We start from the raw sequence: 18,662 nt of genomic DNA, 5'->3' as shown, positions 1-18,662 counted from the left end.
TCAATTTAAGCTGAACCCTTTTAGTGAGCCCCCAAGTTTCTGCCCAAGAGGTGAGCACCGGTAACACGCAGCTGTTATACACTTTCCTCTTCAGGGACAATGTTAGGCTGCCATTCATTAAAAATCTTAAACGACCAAAAATATCTTTTGCATATCAGATACTATGCTAAGTACAAATTCTAGAACGCAACAAAAGCCAAGTACGCATAGACTGGGTACCCAGCCATGGACCCTCTTTCTCGGGCAACCAGCTGGCACAAGAGGCCTCACAGAAGAATGAGCGCTCCCAAACGCCACTGACGCCAGATGAAGAGTCGACACAGTCGCCTACGCCCCCAACAGCGATACGACTGCATAGGTATACCAAGGACAGAAAATTGCGGCTCAAGAAAACTCCAGAAGGATACTTCGGCGCCTTACCACCGCTCCCACGCCCCAGTGAGGACTTCAACAAATTTCTCACCGACGTGGCCTGCAGTACACACCCGAAATACGTAGCAAATGGTACATTCCCCATTTGTTACAGAAATGATACCCAACCGCCAGTAAACCTCACTCCTGTGGTGTAGTCATGTCCATCTTTTGCCAACCACCGAAAATTCACGGCACCCCAACTTCACACTGACCCGCAACAACTTGACAGAGAATTATCCACCAGATAGCGCTTTATTCACTTAAGAGCGGCCTGGCACGAGTGGTCTGGGGGACCTCGAAAAATATATTGTTTTTCCAGGCCCACCATTCATGATGTGATCATGCCACGACTCTGGTAGAAAAAATTGGCCGCGTATCTGCTCCTTTCGTTGCAAATGTCGTCCAAAGATTATAGTCTTTGTAGACATTTGCCAAGGAAATGTCCCCCTTTGCTTTCCCGCTCACCTCTCATGCTGTTCCTGTTCCGTCGCGCTCATCCCGAGGTAAGCACACCAAGGGTTTGCTCAAGGCGATTTGAATTTACCGCGTTCCACTGCTACAGGTCGGGTTCCTCGATGCCAGCGCTGCAGTACGGCGGAGACACGCGTGAATGGAGGCGGCCGACTACAAGGTTTATAGAACCGCGCTGCCGTACTCCACGTGCGTTCCAAGCAGAACGTGGAACCTCCTAGCTAGTGGAACCTTTCGTTGCTGTTGCCGCGTGATTTTTCATATGCCGCCAGGAGGCGGCAGTTTTCTGCAGTAGATGTAAAATATCATTTGCTATCGAAAAACCAAGCATCTATGAATTTTTTAAATAAAGGAACACTGTAAATATCCCTTGTGTACTAATTTCCTGTCTTATATTTGCGTAATGTCTTGTTCTTGTTCAACAAAGTTGACAAGTATGAGCATATAAACCTGGCTTAGACGTTTACATTGGGCCGTGAGTATATAAGACTATTGCGCAATATCAATTTTACTTTGGCCAGGTGGCTGAATCGAGTCACAGACAGACAGACAGACAGACAGACCAAAATTCCTGGGAGTAGCCCAAGAAAGACTATCGTCTTTAAAAGAACAGAACACTCATCAGCGTGCAATAACACCGCGTCTATCGTGCCCCCTTGGCGCCCCAACAGAAGACAGCGCGACACAGATCAAAACGCAGCATTGACAACACTGCCAGCAACCTTCATTGTAAGGCTCGCCTCAATTGAACCTTGCACGTGCCCGCTGGCACGCGCTCCATGTGGCAGGCTCCGTTCGACGCGCTCCTCAAGTTGGCGTCTCTTCACTGTCCCCAGCTTCTTCATTGGGAGCTTTTAAGGACGGTAGTCTTTCTTGTGGTCTGTCTATTAAGTGCGAATGCACTTTATAAGCGACCCCAAACCATCCACCGCCGGCGTCGGCGGCGGCGGCGGCGTCGGCGTCCGCAGTGCTCCTCTATATTTAAAAAAGAAACAGCATCCGGCGCCAGGTTTCGATCCGAGGACTTTGCGGGCCGCAGCCTGACGCTCTACCGAATAGGCCACGGACGCGACGCTTATATCGGTGTCAGTGGCGCCTTATATCTTTAACGCATTCAAACTACGTCGTCAGCGGCGTGCGTTGGCGACTCAGCGGCGTTATAGCGGCTTGATAACTGCGTGGCGTACACGTGATACTACAAACCCGATGGAAGAGATGGAAGAGAAGGCGGCGAGGCGGTGGGCTGCGGGGGCCGAGAGCAAGCGCCGCAAGCGGGCCGACAACCGTGCATTCGCACTTTCACATTCTCCCCCTCGGGGAAATGCGGGGGAATTTTTTTTAGATGCAGAGCATCTGATTCACTCGCCTTGTCCCTCCGGCGTCGTCGTCGTTGTTGTCGTCGGCGTTGTCCACCCCTCTGCCATTCTCCTCGCCGCGCGAGCTGCGCTCTCCGCCGCTCTCCGCCGCTCACCCCCTCTCCTCTCCGATAACGAACACTCTCTCGCGAGGGGCATTGGATTGGATTTGATTTGATTGGATTGGCTTGGCTTGGCTTGGCTTGGCTTGGCTTGGATTCGGTTGGATTGGATTTGGATTGGATTGGATTAAAGTGGATTGTGTTGGATTGCGTTGCGTCATAGCCGCGGCACGTTGCGTCATAGCCGCGGCAGACGCGCTGGGGCCGGCGCATGTGCAGTACTCTCTCTTCCGCGGTTTCCTCTCCTTCGGGCGCGCTGCGCATATAACCGGTGTGCCGTTCTCCGGCGAAGCAACATCCACGCTTGGCTCAAACACCTAGAGTCCACGCCGCTTTACAAGTACGCCAACGTCGTCATCGACTGGGACCAGCTTACGCAGTCCCCTCAACGTTATGAGCGCTATAAAACGCGTTCCTTTCGCCGCTCCGCCTATGCGTCGCATCTACACAGGGGTTCCCGCGAGGGGAGGTGGGAGTTTTTTTCTCGGTACCTCTATTACGTCCTCCGGTCAAAAGTTAAGAGAATTGTTAAACTAGGTGTTTACATGGCAGAACCTTTCAGAACTATTACCCGCCACGGTGGCTCAGTGGCTAAGGCGTTGTGCTGCTGAGCACGAGGTCGCAGGTTCGATTCCCGGCCGCGGCGGCCGCTTTTCTGATGGAGGCGAAAAGCAAAAACGACCGTGTGTACGAGATCTCGGCGCACGTTAAAGATCCCCAGGTGGTCAAAATTAATCCGGAGCCCTCCACTACGGCGCCTCATCGCCTGCGTTGCGTCGGCGCGTTAAACCCTACAATCAATCAATCAATCTTTGCGAACTAGTAAATCTTGCAGCGTTCTTCATAGTCGCAAACGTCGGCAAAAAAAAAAACATTAGACATATTCGGAGCAAAACAAATACGTACCTAATATTAGCCGCCGACCCGGAAATCAAGCTCAGCTGCAGATTTCGCTGCACATTTCCCTTTCGTGTTTTAACGATTCCTAGGACAGAGGAATCAACCACAGTTTTTTTTCTCCATGGCTATACCCAGCCGGCCCCCACCCATCACGTATTGAGTCCATCAGAACCTTCGGGGTAAGCCGTAAAAACGATAATGAAGTTACTGAGCCGAGCAGTTCGGGGTGATGCTAGAGGGGCTAGTGAGGCCCTCAACTGTCGCGACGTCAGGTTTGGAATTAATTGCTTGAAGGTCCCACCTACCCAGCAAAATTTGCCTGTGTCAGGACATTGATGCCACGCCACCACAATCTTAAAAGGAGCTCAACCTAGAGCATATTTTAAGCGAAGCTTATATCACTGAGAACCAAAACTCCCGACACCACGTGTCTTCAAAGCGCTAGCCGTTCTATAGCTCGAAGATTTGGGAAAGGGAAGCCCCTGTGTGTGTGCTATTACATCGCGGTCTTCACCAAGATAGCACGCCGTTCAAAACGTGATTCGGGCTTCAAGCTTATACGTCTCATCATTGGGATATGCATCTTGGGTAGATTAGCTATAGGCACCATTTCCAAGATCAAAACATGATTTAGATCTCAAGCTTATACGCATCATCACTTGAATATGGATATGGATTTGAGTAGATTAGTTATCGATAGGCACTATTTTCATAAAAGTGTGTGTGCGGATAACCGCCGTCAACACTCGAGAGAAATAAAACTTGGTCATACCTTTCACCTAGACTCTCCGTCAAATCTATGTCGTGTGCTAAAACACTTTGATACTCATCAACCTTCACTTGTATCCGCTGCTTGAATGTAAAGTCTGGCTTTTTTGGGACGGTGTTTCTCGCTGCCTCGCAGGCTATGCGCTCGTATGCCGATCAGTGGCCCCTATAGGAGTGTACGCGCGCTGGCTACCTTTGTGGTGGAGTCTGCCGCCCTGGCGCCGTCAGTGCGGACGGCCCTCAGCAAACTGCCCTGACGCTGACAGGCACGTGGCACGGCCATTCTGCGAAAGCGAGACGAGCCAAGTTCCCAATCGGGGACATACTCCTGTGTAGGATTCGCTGCCCACGCGTATACACACGTACATATTCCTCTAAACGATTAGTGCACTTATCGACGGCAATTTCAGTAGAACAAAAATGAGAAAAATACGATACATGCATTCCGTACAGATGGTTAACCTGCAGCGATGTTGTAACGTGTGGTTGGTGTTGACCCTGTGTTTTGCTCTCTCCGATGCGCCGTTCACACTTACCAGGGTCGGTGGATGCAAGAGTGTAGCTGCATCTTCTATAAATCCAGCCAACCTCTTTCCATTTTCTTATAACTACTCTTATACCTTGTTTTTTGTGTGTGTGCGTGCGCATGGGATTGCGCCGAATGAGTTTTACTCCCACACGGGACCGTCAGATTTTTGTTTCGCCTAGCCATATGAAGCTTCGCTTTAAGTGAGCCGTAACTTATAAGCGGATACCTACGGGACCTGCGAGCGGTAACCTAAAGGACCGCTAGATTTTTGTTTCGCCTAGCCATATGAAGCTTCGCTTTAAGTGAGCCGTAACTTATAACCAGATACCTACGGGACCTGCGAGCGGTAACCTAAGGGACCGCCAGATTTTTGTTTCGCCTAGCCATATGAAGCTTCGCTTTAAGTGAGCCGTAACTTATAAGCGGATAACTACGGGACCTGCGAGCGGTAACCTAAGGGACCGCCAGATTTTTGTTTCGCCTAGCCATATGAAGCTTCGCTTTAAGTGAGCCGTAACTTATAAGCAGATACCTACGGGACCTGCGAGCGGTAACCTAAGGGACCGCCAGATTTTTGTTTCGCCTAGCCATATGAAGCTTCGCTTTAAGTGAACCGTAACTTATAAGCAGATACCTACGGGACCTGCGAGCGGTAACCTAAGGGACCGCCAGATTTTTGTTTCGCCTAGCCATATGAAGCTTCGCTTTAAGTGAGCCGTAACTTATAACCAGATACCTACGGGACCTGCGAGCGGTAACCTAAGGGACCGCCAGATTTTTGTTTCGCCTAGCCATATGAAGCTTCGCTTTAAGTGAGCCGTAACTTATAAGCGGATACCTACGGGACCTGCGAGCGGTAACCTAAGGGACCGACAGATTTTTGTTTCGCCTAGCCATATGAAGCTTCGCTTTAAGTGAGCCGTAACTTATGAGCGGATACCTACGGGACCTGCGAGCGGTAACCTAAGGGACCGCCAGATTTTTGTTTCGCCTAGTCATATAAAGCTGCGCTTTAAATGGGCGGTAACCTATGAGCGGTAACCTAAATGAGCGGTAACTGTTTTATCGGACGGATATTAAATGAAGCATAAGCACTGACGTTTTATCCGCGCGCAGGTGCCGCGATCCGCGTGCGCGTAGAGCTGCACATAACAGATCGGCTTGAAGGTGAACATTTTGACAGACTTCTGTCTGGTTGGGAAGTTACTGAACTGAGATTTAATTATGCTCCAACCAATACATAGACAAAACCCGACGTTTCGAAGCCGGCTCGGCTTCTTCTTCAGGGGTGACTGGGGCCACACTGCAGCTGCGTCTTATAGTCTTTCACTTTCGCTGGCCTCGCACAAAGCCCCTCGCTGCGGCACGTAATCCGTGTGTGTACACCGAAGGTAGAGTGACAAGCGAGCGATTAAAGTTCCCAGGGGTGCGTTGGATATGCCACGACTCAAGGAAAAGCCGCTTCCTCCAGTTCGTTTCCCGTTCGAGCGGCAATGCATGCAAAAACTTGGGATTCATGTCAGCTCAAACGCGCATTATGACTTTTTGAAGTGATTATTGAAATTTTTGACCGTCTTGATGCCTGCGAATGTTTTTGAAAGAAAAAACCGTAATCATTCTAAACATACCGTACCCTGTTGGCAGTACCGCGCAAAATGCACAGTCGAACAACGGCACCCAGTGCGCACCCGTCGTGGAACACTGCTGTGAGCGATCATGGAGAAGGGGTAATATGGATCAATACAGGGCAAAAGAGGCGGCCATTTCAGCTGAAAAAGCTTTTCCAGATGTCTACAAGACGAGGATACATCGCTCAAATATCGCGCTTGAGTATAAAAAAAGAAAAGACGTCCGTCTATCGAGATCTCGGCCCACGGAAAAATCCCCAGGTGATCGAAATTAATCCGGAGCCCTCCACTACAGCGTGCCTCAAAGACCAGGTGCAGCTTCGGAGCGTTAAGCTCTCCAAAATTTGAAACTGGTATACGCGCAGCGCAGGCAGCACACAGGTTTGTGGCGGGCTATCGTGAATGACACGTGATCAGTGGTTGTTGTTTCGTTCCGACGGCATTGTGCGATGCTATTGAGGTAGTCATAAACCAACGCACCTTTCGAATTGAGGTTAGCGAAAAAATAAGCAGTGGCTTAGCTCGGCTATATGCCAGGATATACGCAGCGTGAGCTAACGTTCAGCTGGTTATTCTTAGGCTTCCTGGTTGTCTAGGGTTAGCTGATTATCATGATTACTGCTGCTAAAACGATTTCCAATCCAATCCAATCATATACATTCCAATTCAATTCAATTCGATTCAAATTAATTTAATCCAGTCCAATCCAATCCAATTCAATTCAATCCAACCCAATCCAATCCAGTCGCGGCGGCGGCTCCGGCGCGCCAGCTGTGCGCCGTGAGACGTCACTGCTCCTCGCGCATGCGCAGCACGGCTCTCCAGGAACCACGCGAAACCGCTCAACCTCGGCCAGTGTAGCTCACGCTACAATAACGTTCAACTTACGGCGATTTCTGTTTTCCCGCCCACTGAAGCGCCTGAGGAAACTCAGACGCACTTTCATGCACGAACACTCCCCGCTGTGCCCGAAATTGCTGCTTTCACAATTTCTCTTCTTTCCCCTTCCCGCCAAAATCCCCGCTCCGGCTAACGAGTAATCTTCTTTTTCAGCGCAATTAACGGCATCTGCGCCCTAACAAAGCAGAGGCAATCGATTGATCGCTCGAACCGCGCTCAGACCGTGGGTGGAGTTTTCTACTATGCGTGCATCGCATTTGTCCTTTGCGTAAACGCTTCAAACCATGCTAGATCGCACAAAAAGAAGACATTAAAGATTGATGTATAGAAACGCTTGATCTTCTTCGTAATGATTTTAATAAGCAAAAACAAAAAGGTCTTTTAAGACACACATATTTTGCAGGGCATCAGACGGCGTTATCCGCGCTAGATCGAGTTTTCCCTTCGCGCGACTAGGATAACGAAAATACACAATGCATGAAAGAAACGAGGAAATAAAAGCATGCAAACAGAATTCAATGACTATATACAGCGATAAATAATGAAGAAAGGAAAGGAAGATTAAGGATAGAAAATGATTTGTTGAAACGGCAGCCGTGCCGTATGCCTGCATGTAGCGCCAGACGGTGATGGAAATACTATGTGTAGGAGCAGGCGTGTCTAGTGCGCGTCTTGCTTAAGCAACTCGAGTGAGAATTTATGTCTGCATTTTGATAATTTGTGTCCTACATTCAAGACAAATAAAGTGGGGAGGAGAAGGGTGCTTAGTATTAAAGATTGCATGCTGTATATCGGCCTGCGTTTTCTTTCTTTCTTTTCCTTTCTTCTATTTTTTGTTTTTTTTTCTTTCGTTTCCTCTTTTTTTTTGTTTCTTTCACTTCCTATCTCTTTCTCGGGGGCGGTGAAGATAGCAAGTGCTTAGCAACTGCTTTAAGTTCACAGGTAATTCAGTACACTACTTTACATATCTGCAGCAAACGGGAAATTTGGGCCAGTTGGTTTGGAATCATGATATACAGCGCAGGGAACGAGACGAGGACCAGAAAGACACAGGACCAGCGGTGTTCTTTTTTTTTTTACTGACAACTGAATGTTTACTAGGACAGAAAAATAGAAAATGCATATCTAAAATAAAGTTTATTTCAGCTAAATACCTGCCCCAGCTGTCATGACAGGCCTTGGTTCCTTCTTTTGCGTGTCTTTTCGACGTGACCGCCACATGAAGATAGAACGGAAGGACGTTTCAATTAGTCATCTTGCAATGACAATTATGCTCTGTTGCTCCAATATATAATGTTGTTTTGCAATAACGCTGGGCTCTCCACTTCGGCGCCATCTCACACACACCACACGGGAGCGCGCACACGCACACACAGACACAACTGAATACGTACGAACTCCTCTCTCTCTCTCTCTCTCTCTCTCTCTCTCTCTCTCTCTCTCTCTCTCTCTCTCTCTCTCTCTCTCTCTCTCTCTCTCTCTCTCTCTCTCTCTCTCTATCTCTATCTCTATCTCTATCTCTCTCTCTCTCTCTCTCTCTCTCTATCTATCTCTCTCTCTTTCTATCTCTCTCTCTCTCTCTCTCACACACACACACACACACACACACACACAAAATGCAATCCGTTTTTCTTGGTGAAGGGGGTGGGTATTATCAGCTTCTTCAAGACGCGTTTCAGGCCTTCGCGCGGAGCTCGACGCCTTCATCGTCGTTATTTTTCTGCAGTGCCGTTGTCGCTTGAACATGTCCAGAATCCATTCACTCGCTGTGCTTTATGTCTGCGACACACGTGTCTTGACATGGCCCGACGCTTGTGTCGATCTCTGCCCCTGACAAGACAACGCGAAGGCCTTGGCCAAGACCTCCGCATTCCTTCGTAGTGCGCTGTATGAGATGGTACACGTGCATTGTGACGTCGCAGTACACTCAAACGCGAAGGTCTCGTCAGAGCAGCGGTTAGCAGCCGAGGCTCGTATCATACACCCCGGTAACAGAGCCTCCAGAGTTGTCTGTACCATCTGGAATTGTGCTTACGCATAGTTTTCTTGGCCTGTGCAAAAAAGACGCTACCGGAGCGGCGGCAGGCCGCTGAGATGGCAAGCACTTGCCTATGGTATTCACTGAAAAGTTTATCTGTCAATTTCTTCGCTTGGCAACACTGGAAATGGCCACGGACATAGCCGAAGCGCGACGGACATGGCGCGGCTTGTGCCACTGCGCCCGTACGCTGCACAAAAAAAAAAAAAAAAAAAAAAACACCGGAGTGTATCGTCTGCTTCATTTCAAGCCGATTTTCAACGGTGGTGCCAACAGAGATGTTATTAATCGAACTCACATTGTATTTGAGGCATTACTTTGCGTTCGGTGGGGTAGAGTTTGGAACGTCCAACACACATCATGTGCTTAACACGGACAAGTACCGCAATCCAGAGGGGCCCGACGTAACCAGTGACGGTGCACTTACCTGGTTGTCTGCATGCGTCCCTCGCCAGTGAATACAACCAATAGCCACAGCGCGCAAATCAAGATTCAGCTAGCCGGGGGCGAATAGAATGTTACGTGGAACAACTAGCAACGAAACAAAAAAGAAAGGTAGGGTAGGGTTCAGATAGGGTTGCGGATAGGGTTCAGGGACAACTACGTTCGCTCCGGGCTAATTAAATACTGAAACATTGTTGAATGTCGTGAAAACCGGTAAACGCAGAAGGTACTACAAGAAATTTGTTCATGAGGCACGTAATAGCATATGACTGCAACGTTGGAAAGCTAATATCGAAGAAAATACAAAAAACAATTACAACTAGATAAAACTACCTACTTCACCCATTAGCAAACACCGACAACAACGAAGATACTAGGAACAGTGCAATAGAGACGACCAACACAACAAAAACTTTCAGCGACCGTTTCTGTTAGCGTGTATGTCACATCGACATCATCCGCCTCGAATATGGTGTTGAAGATATTCATCTTCACAGTAGTTACCTAGTCCCCAACGTTTGCCACCATAGCCATCAAGCCTTCCCTCGCTTTGTTCAAAGGCAAAGCAACGAGATACACAAAGGTGTCGTGGTGGCAACTTCAACGCTTCATTTAATGGTAACGTCACGATATTGCTACCTTGTTGCACAGATCACACTGACACTCTTTAGCTTTACTGCACAAACATGGAGAAGGGACAAGAAGGAGGGGAATGTCTTCCGTCTCCTTGCCCTTTTCATACAATCAGATCGCATCACCAAGAATAGCCCGACAACAAGTTGTACGCTTAAATTTTGCAATTTTGAGTTTCTGCTTGCGTGAATTGCGGCTCTTTCAACTTTTGTTAGATTATCTGCATTTTTTTTTATTCTCGCTAAACTTTTCTACATTTGTGCTGGCTTTGCTTCTACTCGTCTCTCTTCATTCTTCTCGTGTTACAGGGGCCCATAATCAGTTTTCTTACAATACTATTCCAGCCTTTTGCTGAACCGTCGTTGAAAAGAAACATAGGTAAAGTAATTTCAAATCCTACGCGAATCTGCAGCATACGAAGCGTAACGAGAAACCAAAATAAGGTAGGACCCATCCTTTGGATGATTTGTTACATTAATGCGAGTAGCATTGATGCAGCTAACCAAGAATGTGAAGGTCAGGGCGAGAACGTTACCCCTTCTTGACCACTGGAACTGGCCCCCACTCTACCTCCAATTCACAAGTAGGGGCAACGAAGAACTACGATGTGCCCCACCGGAGTTATTGCGTTTGGGCACTTGGCACATGGTGGCATCTCGGTACACGGTGATCTTTGGGCTGTCCTTCCAATTTACGCGGAGGAGGTCTGTGCTAACCGGCTGTATGACAGCTCTCAGTTGACGAACCGTATTCACTCCACCCTTCCCCTTAACCTACCCTCCTCCTTACCCTCTCTACCCATTCGCTCCTCCCCCACACGCTGCCCTTCCCCCTCCCCAGACCTTCTTCACCGCTCTGTCCTCCTGGTCGTTTCCTTCGATGCTTCAAAACATGCAGATGGTCCGGCATAGGAGGCCATATATGTATAGACAGACATACCACGAAGTGTTTGAGGTAGGTCGAGCATGTCAAGTGTTAATATTTGATAGTAATCCAGGGCAAATGTCGGATGGCGAAGAGCCTGGCCAGTGTATCGCGAGCTTGTTGCGCGAAGCCAAAAGTAGATTTTTCTTTTCTTTACAGCGTCCGGGAGTAGTTACAGCAATTTTTATCGCGAAATGGGGTCGAGTACACGCCTCTAACGTGGTTCCGCAGGAGCCATTACTCATCGATCCTACCGCTTTACCTTAATGCTGACTTATTTTATTAGTCCAGGTGCGTACGTACCAGATACACCCGCATCCCGGTTTGAACACACGTTTCCATTTAGATGGCGAGGTATTGCGTACTAGGCTTCGTCTCGTGTACGCAGGCCTTCAGGAAAAGAACGGCACGGAGCCAAGGGGGACGCTGTAGTCAGTCGGTGTATACAAACGCTCGGAGGCAGCGCCGTGAACCAAAACGATGGGCGAAGAGCTTGTCTAAACACACCGGGGTCGACATGGCGTACAGCCCGAGCCCGATATCGTGCAAGCCGGGACGTGCCATTTTGTGAGCCCAGCGTGAAAGCGCGATGCGTGAAAGTCGTTTTGCGGAGAAGCCCGCCCGCGGGCGTGGACGGCCGTGCGAGGAACCAGGAAGGCGGTGGCTCTAATCCAGGCTAATCTGAGCTCAGGCGCCGCTCGACGTACGCTGCCTCTGACAAGCGCGATTAGCCACGACCGTTTCGTGTGTGTGACGCCAGTGGCAGGCGCGGACTACGGGTGCGACATCCGAGACTTGGTCGCACGCGCGCGCTAGAGAGAAATGCGGATCGAAGTCATGCAGAGAAACATCCCCGCTAGGGCAACCAGTTTAAACCTCACGCTAAGGCTAGTGTAGAATTCCTGAGGTTCGGTAGCACGCATAGTACGCCTTCCAATTGAGATGACACGGGAGTCCTCTTTTCCGCATCCCAACCAAAATAAAAGGAGGGAAAGCAACCGCCGGTATGGGCGGGTTTCAAACCTGTGAGCTTTTGTTCAGCACTATAATGCCGCAAACCGCGCATTGGATTTGTGTATTCATGTTTTTGCTTTTATCACCCAGCTGCGCCGGGCTGTGTTATCTGTGCCCCCAGTGAAGCGCATGTTATATTCTTTCTTATGCCGCATGGATTATCTCACTTGATAGGGAGAATGTTTCGCCCTAACGTCAATAGCTTAGAATAGTCTTCTTTTGTCTACAGTGTTCTCGATGTAATTCGACGGTTCCAGAAACACCCGCGCCGAAAGATAAAAGCCAGCAGAGCAGACGCCGAGACACTCGATTTTCCCGACACTCGCCTGCGCACGTCACCCCGTGTATTTTTGAGTTGTTAGGGATGCACAAGTTCGCTCCAATAAACTTGTTTTTCCCTCAAGACAACTGCCTCGTCTTTGGCTTCCTGACAATATCTACGTAGACGTATTATCACGTATAAGACTGGGAAAATTCGATGCCAACTGTCATCAGAAATGACGCCAAATACAAATACGTCCGGAGACGCCATTCACACTGTGAATCCCTAAAAGTCATCAGTTCCGGCATGACACCGAACTTCGGTTTGGCTGAGCACGTGCACGGGCACGTCCGAGTGCCGTGCACAGGTCGGATTAGGTGAGCGATATTTGGCAGTGCCACACACATGGTTTCATATCGGGGAAACGGGCCCACAAAAAAGGGAAGGGAAAGCATAAAATGAGAAAAAGGAAAAAAACAAAAATATTAAAGCCAAAGCAAAAAATAGACACAAATTTGAAACGCAATGGCTTCGAGATGGAGTCGTACCCTACGTAACTTTCTGGCTGTTTAGTTTATTTTTTTTTCCTAGTGAAATTGCAAAATGGCTGATCTTCGTGGTGAGAATTCGTACATCGCAATCCGCATTCATTTCTTGCGCAGCTAATCTACGCACAAACAACTGTCGCTACTCATTATTTGTTGACAAACAGAGATTTTTTTCATATTTCATGCACCCCTCCCCCCGAATCAAAAATTTTAAAGGGGAAGGATAGCACTCCCCCCCCCCCCCCCCCCCTACCGCGTATGTCCGTCATATTTGGTGTAGTAATCCATTTTTCTCTCAAACTCCGAATAAAAAATTAAGAATACACATGCAAACTCCTCTCCTCACGCGCTTATGCGAGAAATGAAATCAAGCCAGAATCGGCACTGGTGTTTCGAACATAATCACAGGCAAACCCCAACGTCTTGTAGGAGGAGCATGTGCTGAAGGTATACTTAGAACTGTGCAAGTACTTGAAGTTCACAAGGCGCTGCATCTTCCCGGGCAAAATAGCTGCGCAGTGCTTGGGAGCCGTGAAGGAATGAGTTCCCTCGGCATCAGCAACGCCTATCCACGCTCACGCACCGATAGACGTTCGCTCGCCCAGGCTACATTTCCGCGGTAGGAAGCCTGCAGTAACGCCTCCATCATTAAATTTGGAAGTTTCATGCAACGTACAAGATTGGCAAAGTATATAAATGAGTGTATAATTTCTAACAACAGATGCGCTCTGTTTTGTATCAGCATAGTCATTCTAGAATTTAAAACTACGAACATCACGGTACAAAGAAAATCTGGGGTGTAAGGCATCACGGGGAGGAAATTGCGCATTCAAAAGTAGATTGCTCAAGAAGATAAATTACAAAATGTGAGGGAGATATGGGTGGAAAAATTACACTGGCGGAACGAGAACAAATGGGCTGCGCGCTTGAGGAGGTGAAAAATTTCTGACAACAATACAATTAGGGCGTTATTAGCCGCCTTACCCGCAGTTTTCGTTTCGCATGCGTACGCAATCCAGCTGAGCTGATTAACATCGTTGCGGGCCGTATATTTGCTTTCCTTCTCTCCTTTTAATTTTTGTTCCCAGTTGTGCGTATCCAAGCCAGCCGACTGAAGCGATTGATTATGGCGTGGCTTCAAAAGAAAAGCAAAGATGTCTGGAAAAGAGGACGGGAAGGGCGAATGCGTTTCCCAGCTCGGCGGCGCACAGCCCGGCGCAGCCCGCCATCACCCGCAGCTGACGGCATGAGGGGACAACGTCCGGCGCTCCAGTTTCAAAATGCCAGAAGGGCAAGCGGAGTGATTTGAGAGGAGGGCTGTTATTGTTGCAGCATCGCCGTCGTTTACGAACCGTTGACAAAACGGAGACCGGATCATTCGACGGAGCGACGACAGGGGCGTCCTTATCGGCATGGGACGACACCGACCCGGCACAGCGATGCACTTGGAGGTAGTTCGACCCCCTTTCCAGTGCTCCGATAACATTTCACAGCCCATGTTACACGCCTTTTGATTTGATTGATTGTTGGGTTTAACGCGCCGACGCAACGCAGGCGATGAGGCACGCCGTAGTGGAGGGCTCCGGATTAATTTTGACCACCTGGGGATCTTTAACGTGCGCCGAAATCTCGAACACACAGGCGTTTTTGCTTTTCGCCTCCATCAGAAAAGCGGCCGCCGCGGCCGGGAATCGAACCCGCGACCTCGTGCTCAGCAGCGCAACGCCTTAGCCACTGAGCCACCGCGGCGGGTACACACCTTTTAAAGGGATCTTGCAACACTTTTTTCAATTTTTTTTTAACTCTTAAATGCTTGCAGAACGCGGTCACCCAACACACCCAGTACTTAGATTAGGGGGTCGCTAAGTACATCAGCCAAAAATTACTGCTCTATGCCCATCAGATAACTTGTAAACGCGCTCAAAAGATTTTTCTCTCTTTCCCGATCTTGACGTTCTTCGACGGCTCGAATTACGTCACTAAGGCCATATAGTGGCTGTTGGCCGGGTTTCCTTGATTTGCAGCAATGAACGCTTTTCGACAGCACCTTTAAAACTCCGTGCTGGCGATAACTATAGCTTTCGCAGTGGTTCCAGACGCGAAGGAAAGAGTGAAAGGGCTTATATAAAAGGTTGCCGGGTCCCTTTAACCTGCTTGCGTGTAGTCATGAACAAATGAAACGAGAACACGAAAATATGAACCAAAACCCGCAAAATTGAAAAAGGGGGTTCGTCGAGGTCCCATAAAGGCGCGGTATTGCTATATTTGGAAAGCCCCATTTTCCAACTTTGTTTCTGTAACTAAGCCACGCGTCATTCTCATTGGCATGGAAGGAAACCGCGCTATTTGTGAGATCTGGTTCATATTTTTGTTGTGCTTCATATCCCAACAAGTATACATTTGTGGCATCAAGCAAAGCAAACACGGCAATTCAGGCAAAATATATAAAAGTACTAGAACGAAAAATGTAAACGACGCTCTCTTTCATGTGCCTGTGTATTTATGTGGGTTTTTCATCTCTTTTTTGTTCGTTCAGCCTTTTTCTCGCGTCATTGTCGCATAGCAATCTTCCGTCAAAGTTGCAAGGTTATTTACCAACTACCGCAATGTGCAGCTACGATCTCGGTTGCGCTGGTTGAACCCGGGGGACACTTTCAGGAAATTTGTTGTCTAACAGTTTCTGTGGCACCTAAGGCATCCTTCACTCAGAGGAACGTGACGTGTATCTTCAGTAAAAAATAATGCCGCGCTTCCAGCAGTCTCTCAGTTCCGCAATTCCGAGTACGGCCGTTATCGCACCATTGTGCGATCAACGCGTTCATAAATCCAAACGTGCGCACGTTGCCCGAATGGCCTCGCGCAATAATTTCACCTAGTCGTAAATGCAGCTGCTCGGTGACAAGAAAGTATAAATGTCAGTGAAAATGTTGTCCGCGCTTCGTGCGTACCCAGGTAGCTACGAAATTATTGTTTCAAGAATAGCTCGGCATATTTCCATCAATTGTTCGGCTTATCACCTAACAATTGTCACTAAATATGAAATAATTTCCGCCACACCAGCTTTTCTTCGTTTGCTATTCTACCAAGCTGTTCTTGAAACACGCAAAACAAGTACTCTTACGCTTTTTCAACGCGTCAGCATCCCTCACATTACTTGTCTCAGTCGCCGAAAAAAGCGGTTTCCCGAGAGAAGCGAGGCCAAAACCTGTCATCAAAATATCCAATGGCGGCCTGTATCCCGAAAACCGTCATAGGTAGGTTAACTGGTTTATTCAGTGGAGAGGTTGTAATCCCATATGCCTCCGGCTACTTCATTTCACTTAATGAAAGGTCATAGACCCTGTTTAAGAAATCACAAGGTAATTTAACAAAACTTGTTGGGGGGCTAGTTGGTTCATGATTCTTAAATATATGTTCAGCGCAAAAACCAAAGACGGTACTCAAGAAAGGAGACGAGACAAGCGTTAACTTTCAACTAAACTTTAGTCACCGCCGGAGCCGGTAAATATAGAAACAACTGGAGCATGCGCAGCATGCGCCACAGTAGGTTATCACAAGTACGAATGTGTCAATCACCGAAACGCTCGAAAAAAGATTTCTCTGAGTTAAAAAGGACCACCGACGTATCACTGATACAATTATCGCCTTTTTGCTTGATATAAAAAAGCTTCCAAAAGTTCCCGTGCTGTCGCATCTCTGCTCCTACCCAGAATCTTAATCTCCCCCAGAAGTGGCTCACACTTGCAGGCATCGCAATGCGCCGGCAAATGCGCATCTCCGTTATTCTTTACCGACAATTCATGTTCCCGTGCTCGGTCCTTGATACATCGACCGGTCTGGCCGATGTTTAACATTTTTAAGAAACAAATGACAAGCTCACGACAAAGTTAGAAATTTCCTTAGGCTGCAACTGTCTAACAACATACCCACTCAAAGGAATTGGCCAGAGGTGTGGCCAGTAGCGGTCCGAAACTCACGGCCGATTTATTGATGCACGTTTGTTTTTGTTGTAAGACCTTCATTCTTAAAGAGAGAGGCTATGGGCCACGTGGGCAGAGGACGCCGACATAAGCACCCACAATTCCCCTATACACACTCAAGGGGGATTGGCCAATGGCGACGTCAGCTGCCGGGAAATGCTCACTGCTTATTCCCAACTTACAAGTTGGCTACGGCGTCAACATACCAATAAATCTCACATACGCACTCAAAGCCGGGGACTGGCCAGTAACGCTAATAGTAGCCATCAGGGGCTCACTTCAAGTTCACCAATTACCAACTCCTTGTGTTTGCTAACAAAATTGGTTTGTCACATATTCTCCTAAAGATGACATCAATCTATAATTCTTTATCTCTATAATATAATTCTGTAGCTGTTTCCCCAATTCAATTCTACAGGATGACTTTATAGCGCTAGCTATTACGTGAGCGTGTTACCCCAAAAAAGCTACCCCGTTCCTTGGCCAATCCCCCACGGGGGTACGTGAGGGAGCAATAACACCACCACCAACAACAAAAATATGTTGCGCCGTCGCTTCGACACCGGAATCGCTTCAAGATTCCTCTCCACAATCGACTTGTACATCGCTAACAGCTAAACAAGCGCTTATTAACTACAGCCATTAGGGCATACGAACGCCTTATAAGTTATCATTGATGTTGATCGACCGTAAAAATTATTTGTTACTTGAAAACCGCTGAAGCATCTTTTAACTCGCTTTGCTGTTCCTTTGTGCATAGACCCCGAATGCCAAGCGCGCGTCCCGCACACAGGTAACTTTTAGCTTGCTGACCGTTCAACAACTGTATCCAAAAGTACCCAGTTACTGTAACGCACTCTCGAATCAAAGCAAATTTATCTGTGTCTCTGGTTCTTAGTAGTAATAACGTTACCAGCCTGGCTTCTCAAAAAACTGCTGCAGGTTGATCCGTGATCAAGTGATAGTCCAGTGAAGGTCACTTGGACGCGGAATCCCAGTTTCATATTCAAATAATATGAGGAAGGGATGACCATCAGTTTGCACGCACACCACATCGCTCCTCTTTACATGAGGAGAGGATCACAATTCTTCTGTTTTCCGTAGGAAAACTACCCTGTCACCCCCTCCACGGGAAAAAGCTGCTCCTCCTTTTCCACATGGGCACCGTGCACAGATATTCGCCATCTTCCGTGGAGTTGCTTTGGTGCCCAGCGCTCACAACAGCGGATTGAGAAGGGAATTTTTCATTGGAAGAATTCTTTGCCTACAAAGAATGTTTTCAATGTCCTGGCTGGCTGGCTGCGTTCCTAGCCGCTTATCGCCGACTTGCTTGCAAAAGTTGCACCACAGCACAAGGAGTGTTATAGTGGTGAAGCCAACGTTAGCATGAATGCGAAGCGTACTCTCACGCCCCGCACGCCCACCAGTCGCACTCGAACTATTCGCGCTGCAGGATTTCTTTCCTATAAGTATCCCCGAATCCATTCTGTTGGTTTCCGGCAGGTATTACCGAGACATTCTCCCAGACCAAAAATGCTTCGATCTAATGCAGCAGGTGGAAATAAATTCTTCCTGCAATTATTTATTCGCTTCGTATTGAGAATTTTTTTATCTACATAGACAACGGACACGAAGGACACCGACTACGGTAACGCTTAAAGCTTCACCACAAAAGCTATAAGTTTTTGTTTGTTTCTTTGTTTTTCCGACTAGGGACTGCAACATTCACTAC

General features: G+C 48.0%; 1 protein-coding gene across 4 annotated transcripts in view; it reads right to left on the bottom strand.

Annotated features, from left to right (window-relative positions):
- The window catches only part of LOC144144499 (uncharacterized), a 320,680-nt gene that overhangs the window by 169,116 nt on the left and 132,902 nt on the right, over positions 1-18,662 (bottom strand). For 2 of the 4 annotated variants that reach the window (XM_077675971.1, XM_077675970.1), the window contains exon 3: positions 4,224-4,314. The exons of the other annotated variants lie outside the window; for them this stretch is intronic. In XM_077675971.1, the coding sequence (XP_077532097.1) occupies positions 4,224-4,313 (90 nt within the window). In that variant the 5' untranslated portion in view covers position 4,314. The remainder of the gene's footprint in view (positions 1-4,223; positions 4,315-18,662) is intronic. 4 annotated transcript variants of the gene reach the window in all.

The sequence above is a fragment of the Haemaphysalis longicornis genome, unplaced genomic scaffold (genome assembly GCF_048455015.1).
Source record: "Haemaphysalis longicornis isolate Haplotype H1 unplaced genomic scaffold, Haemaphysalis longicornis Haplotype H1 scaffold_7, whole genome shotgun sequence".
Lineage (NCBI taxonomy): Eukaryota > Metazoa > Arthropoda > Arachnida > Ixodida > Ixodidae > Haemaphysalis > Haemaphysalis longicornis.
This window is presented reverse-complemented; position numbering and strand designations above follow the sequence as displayed.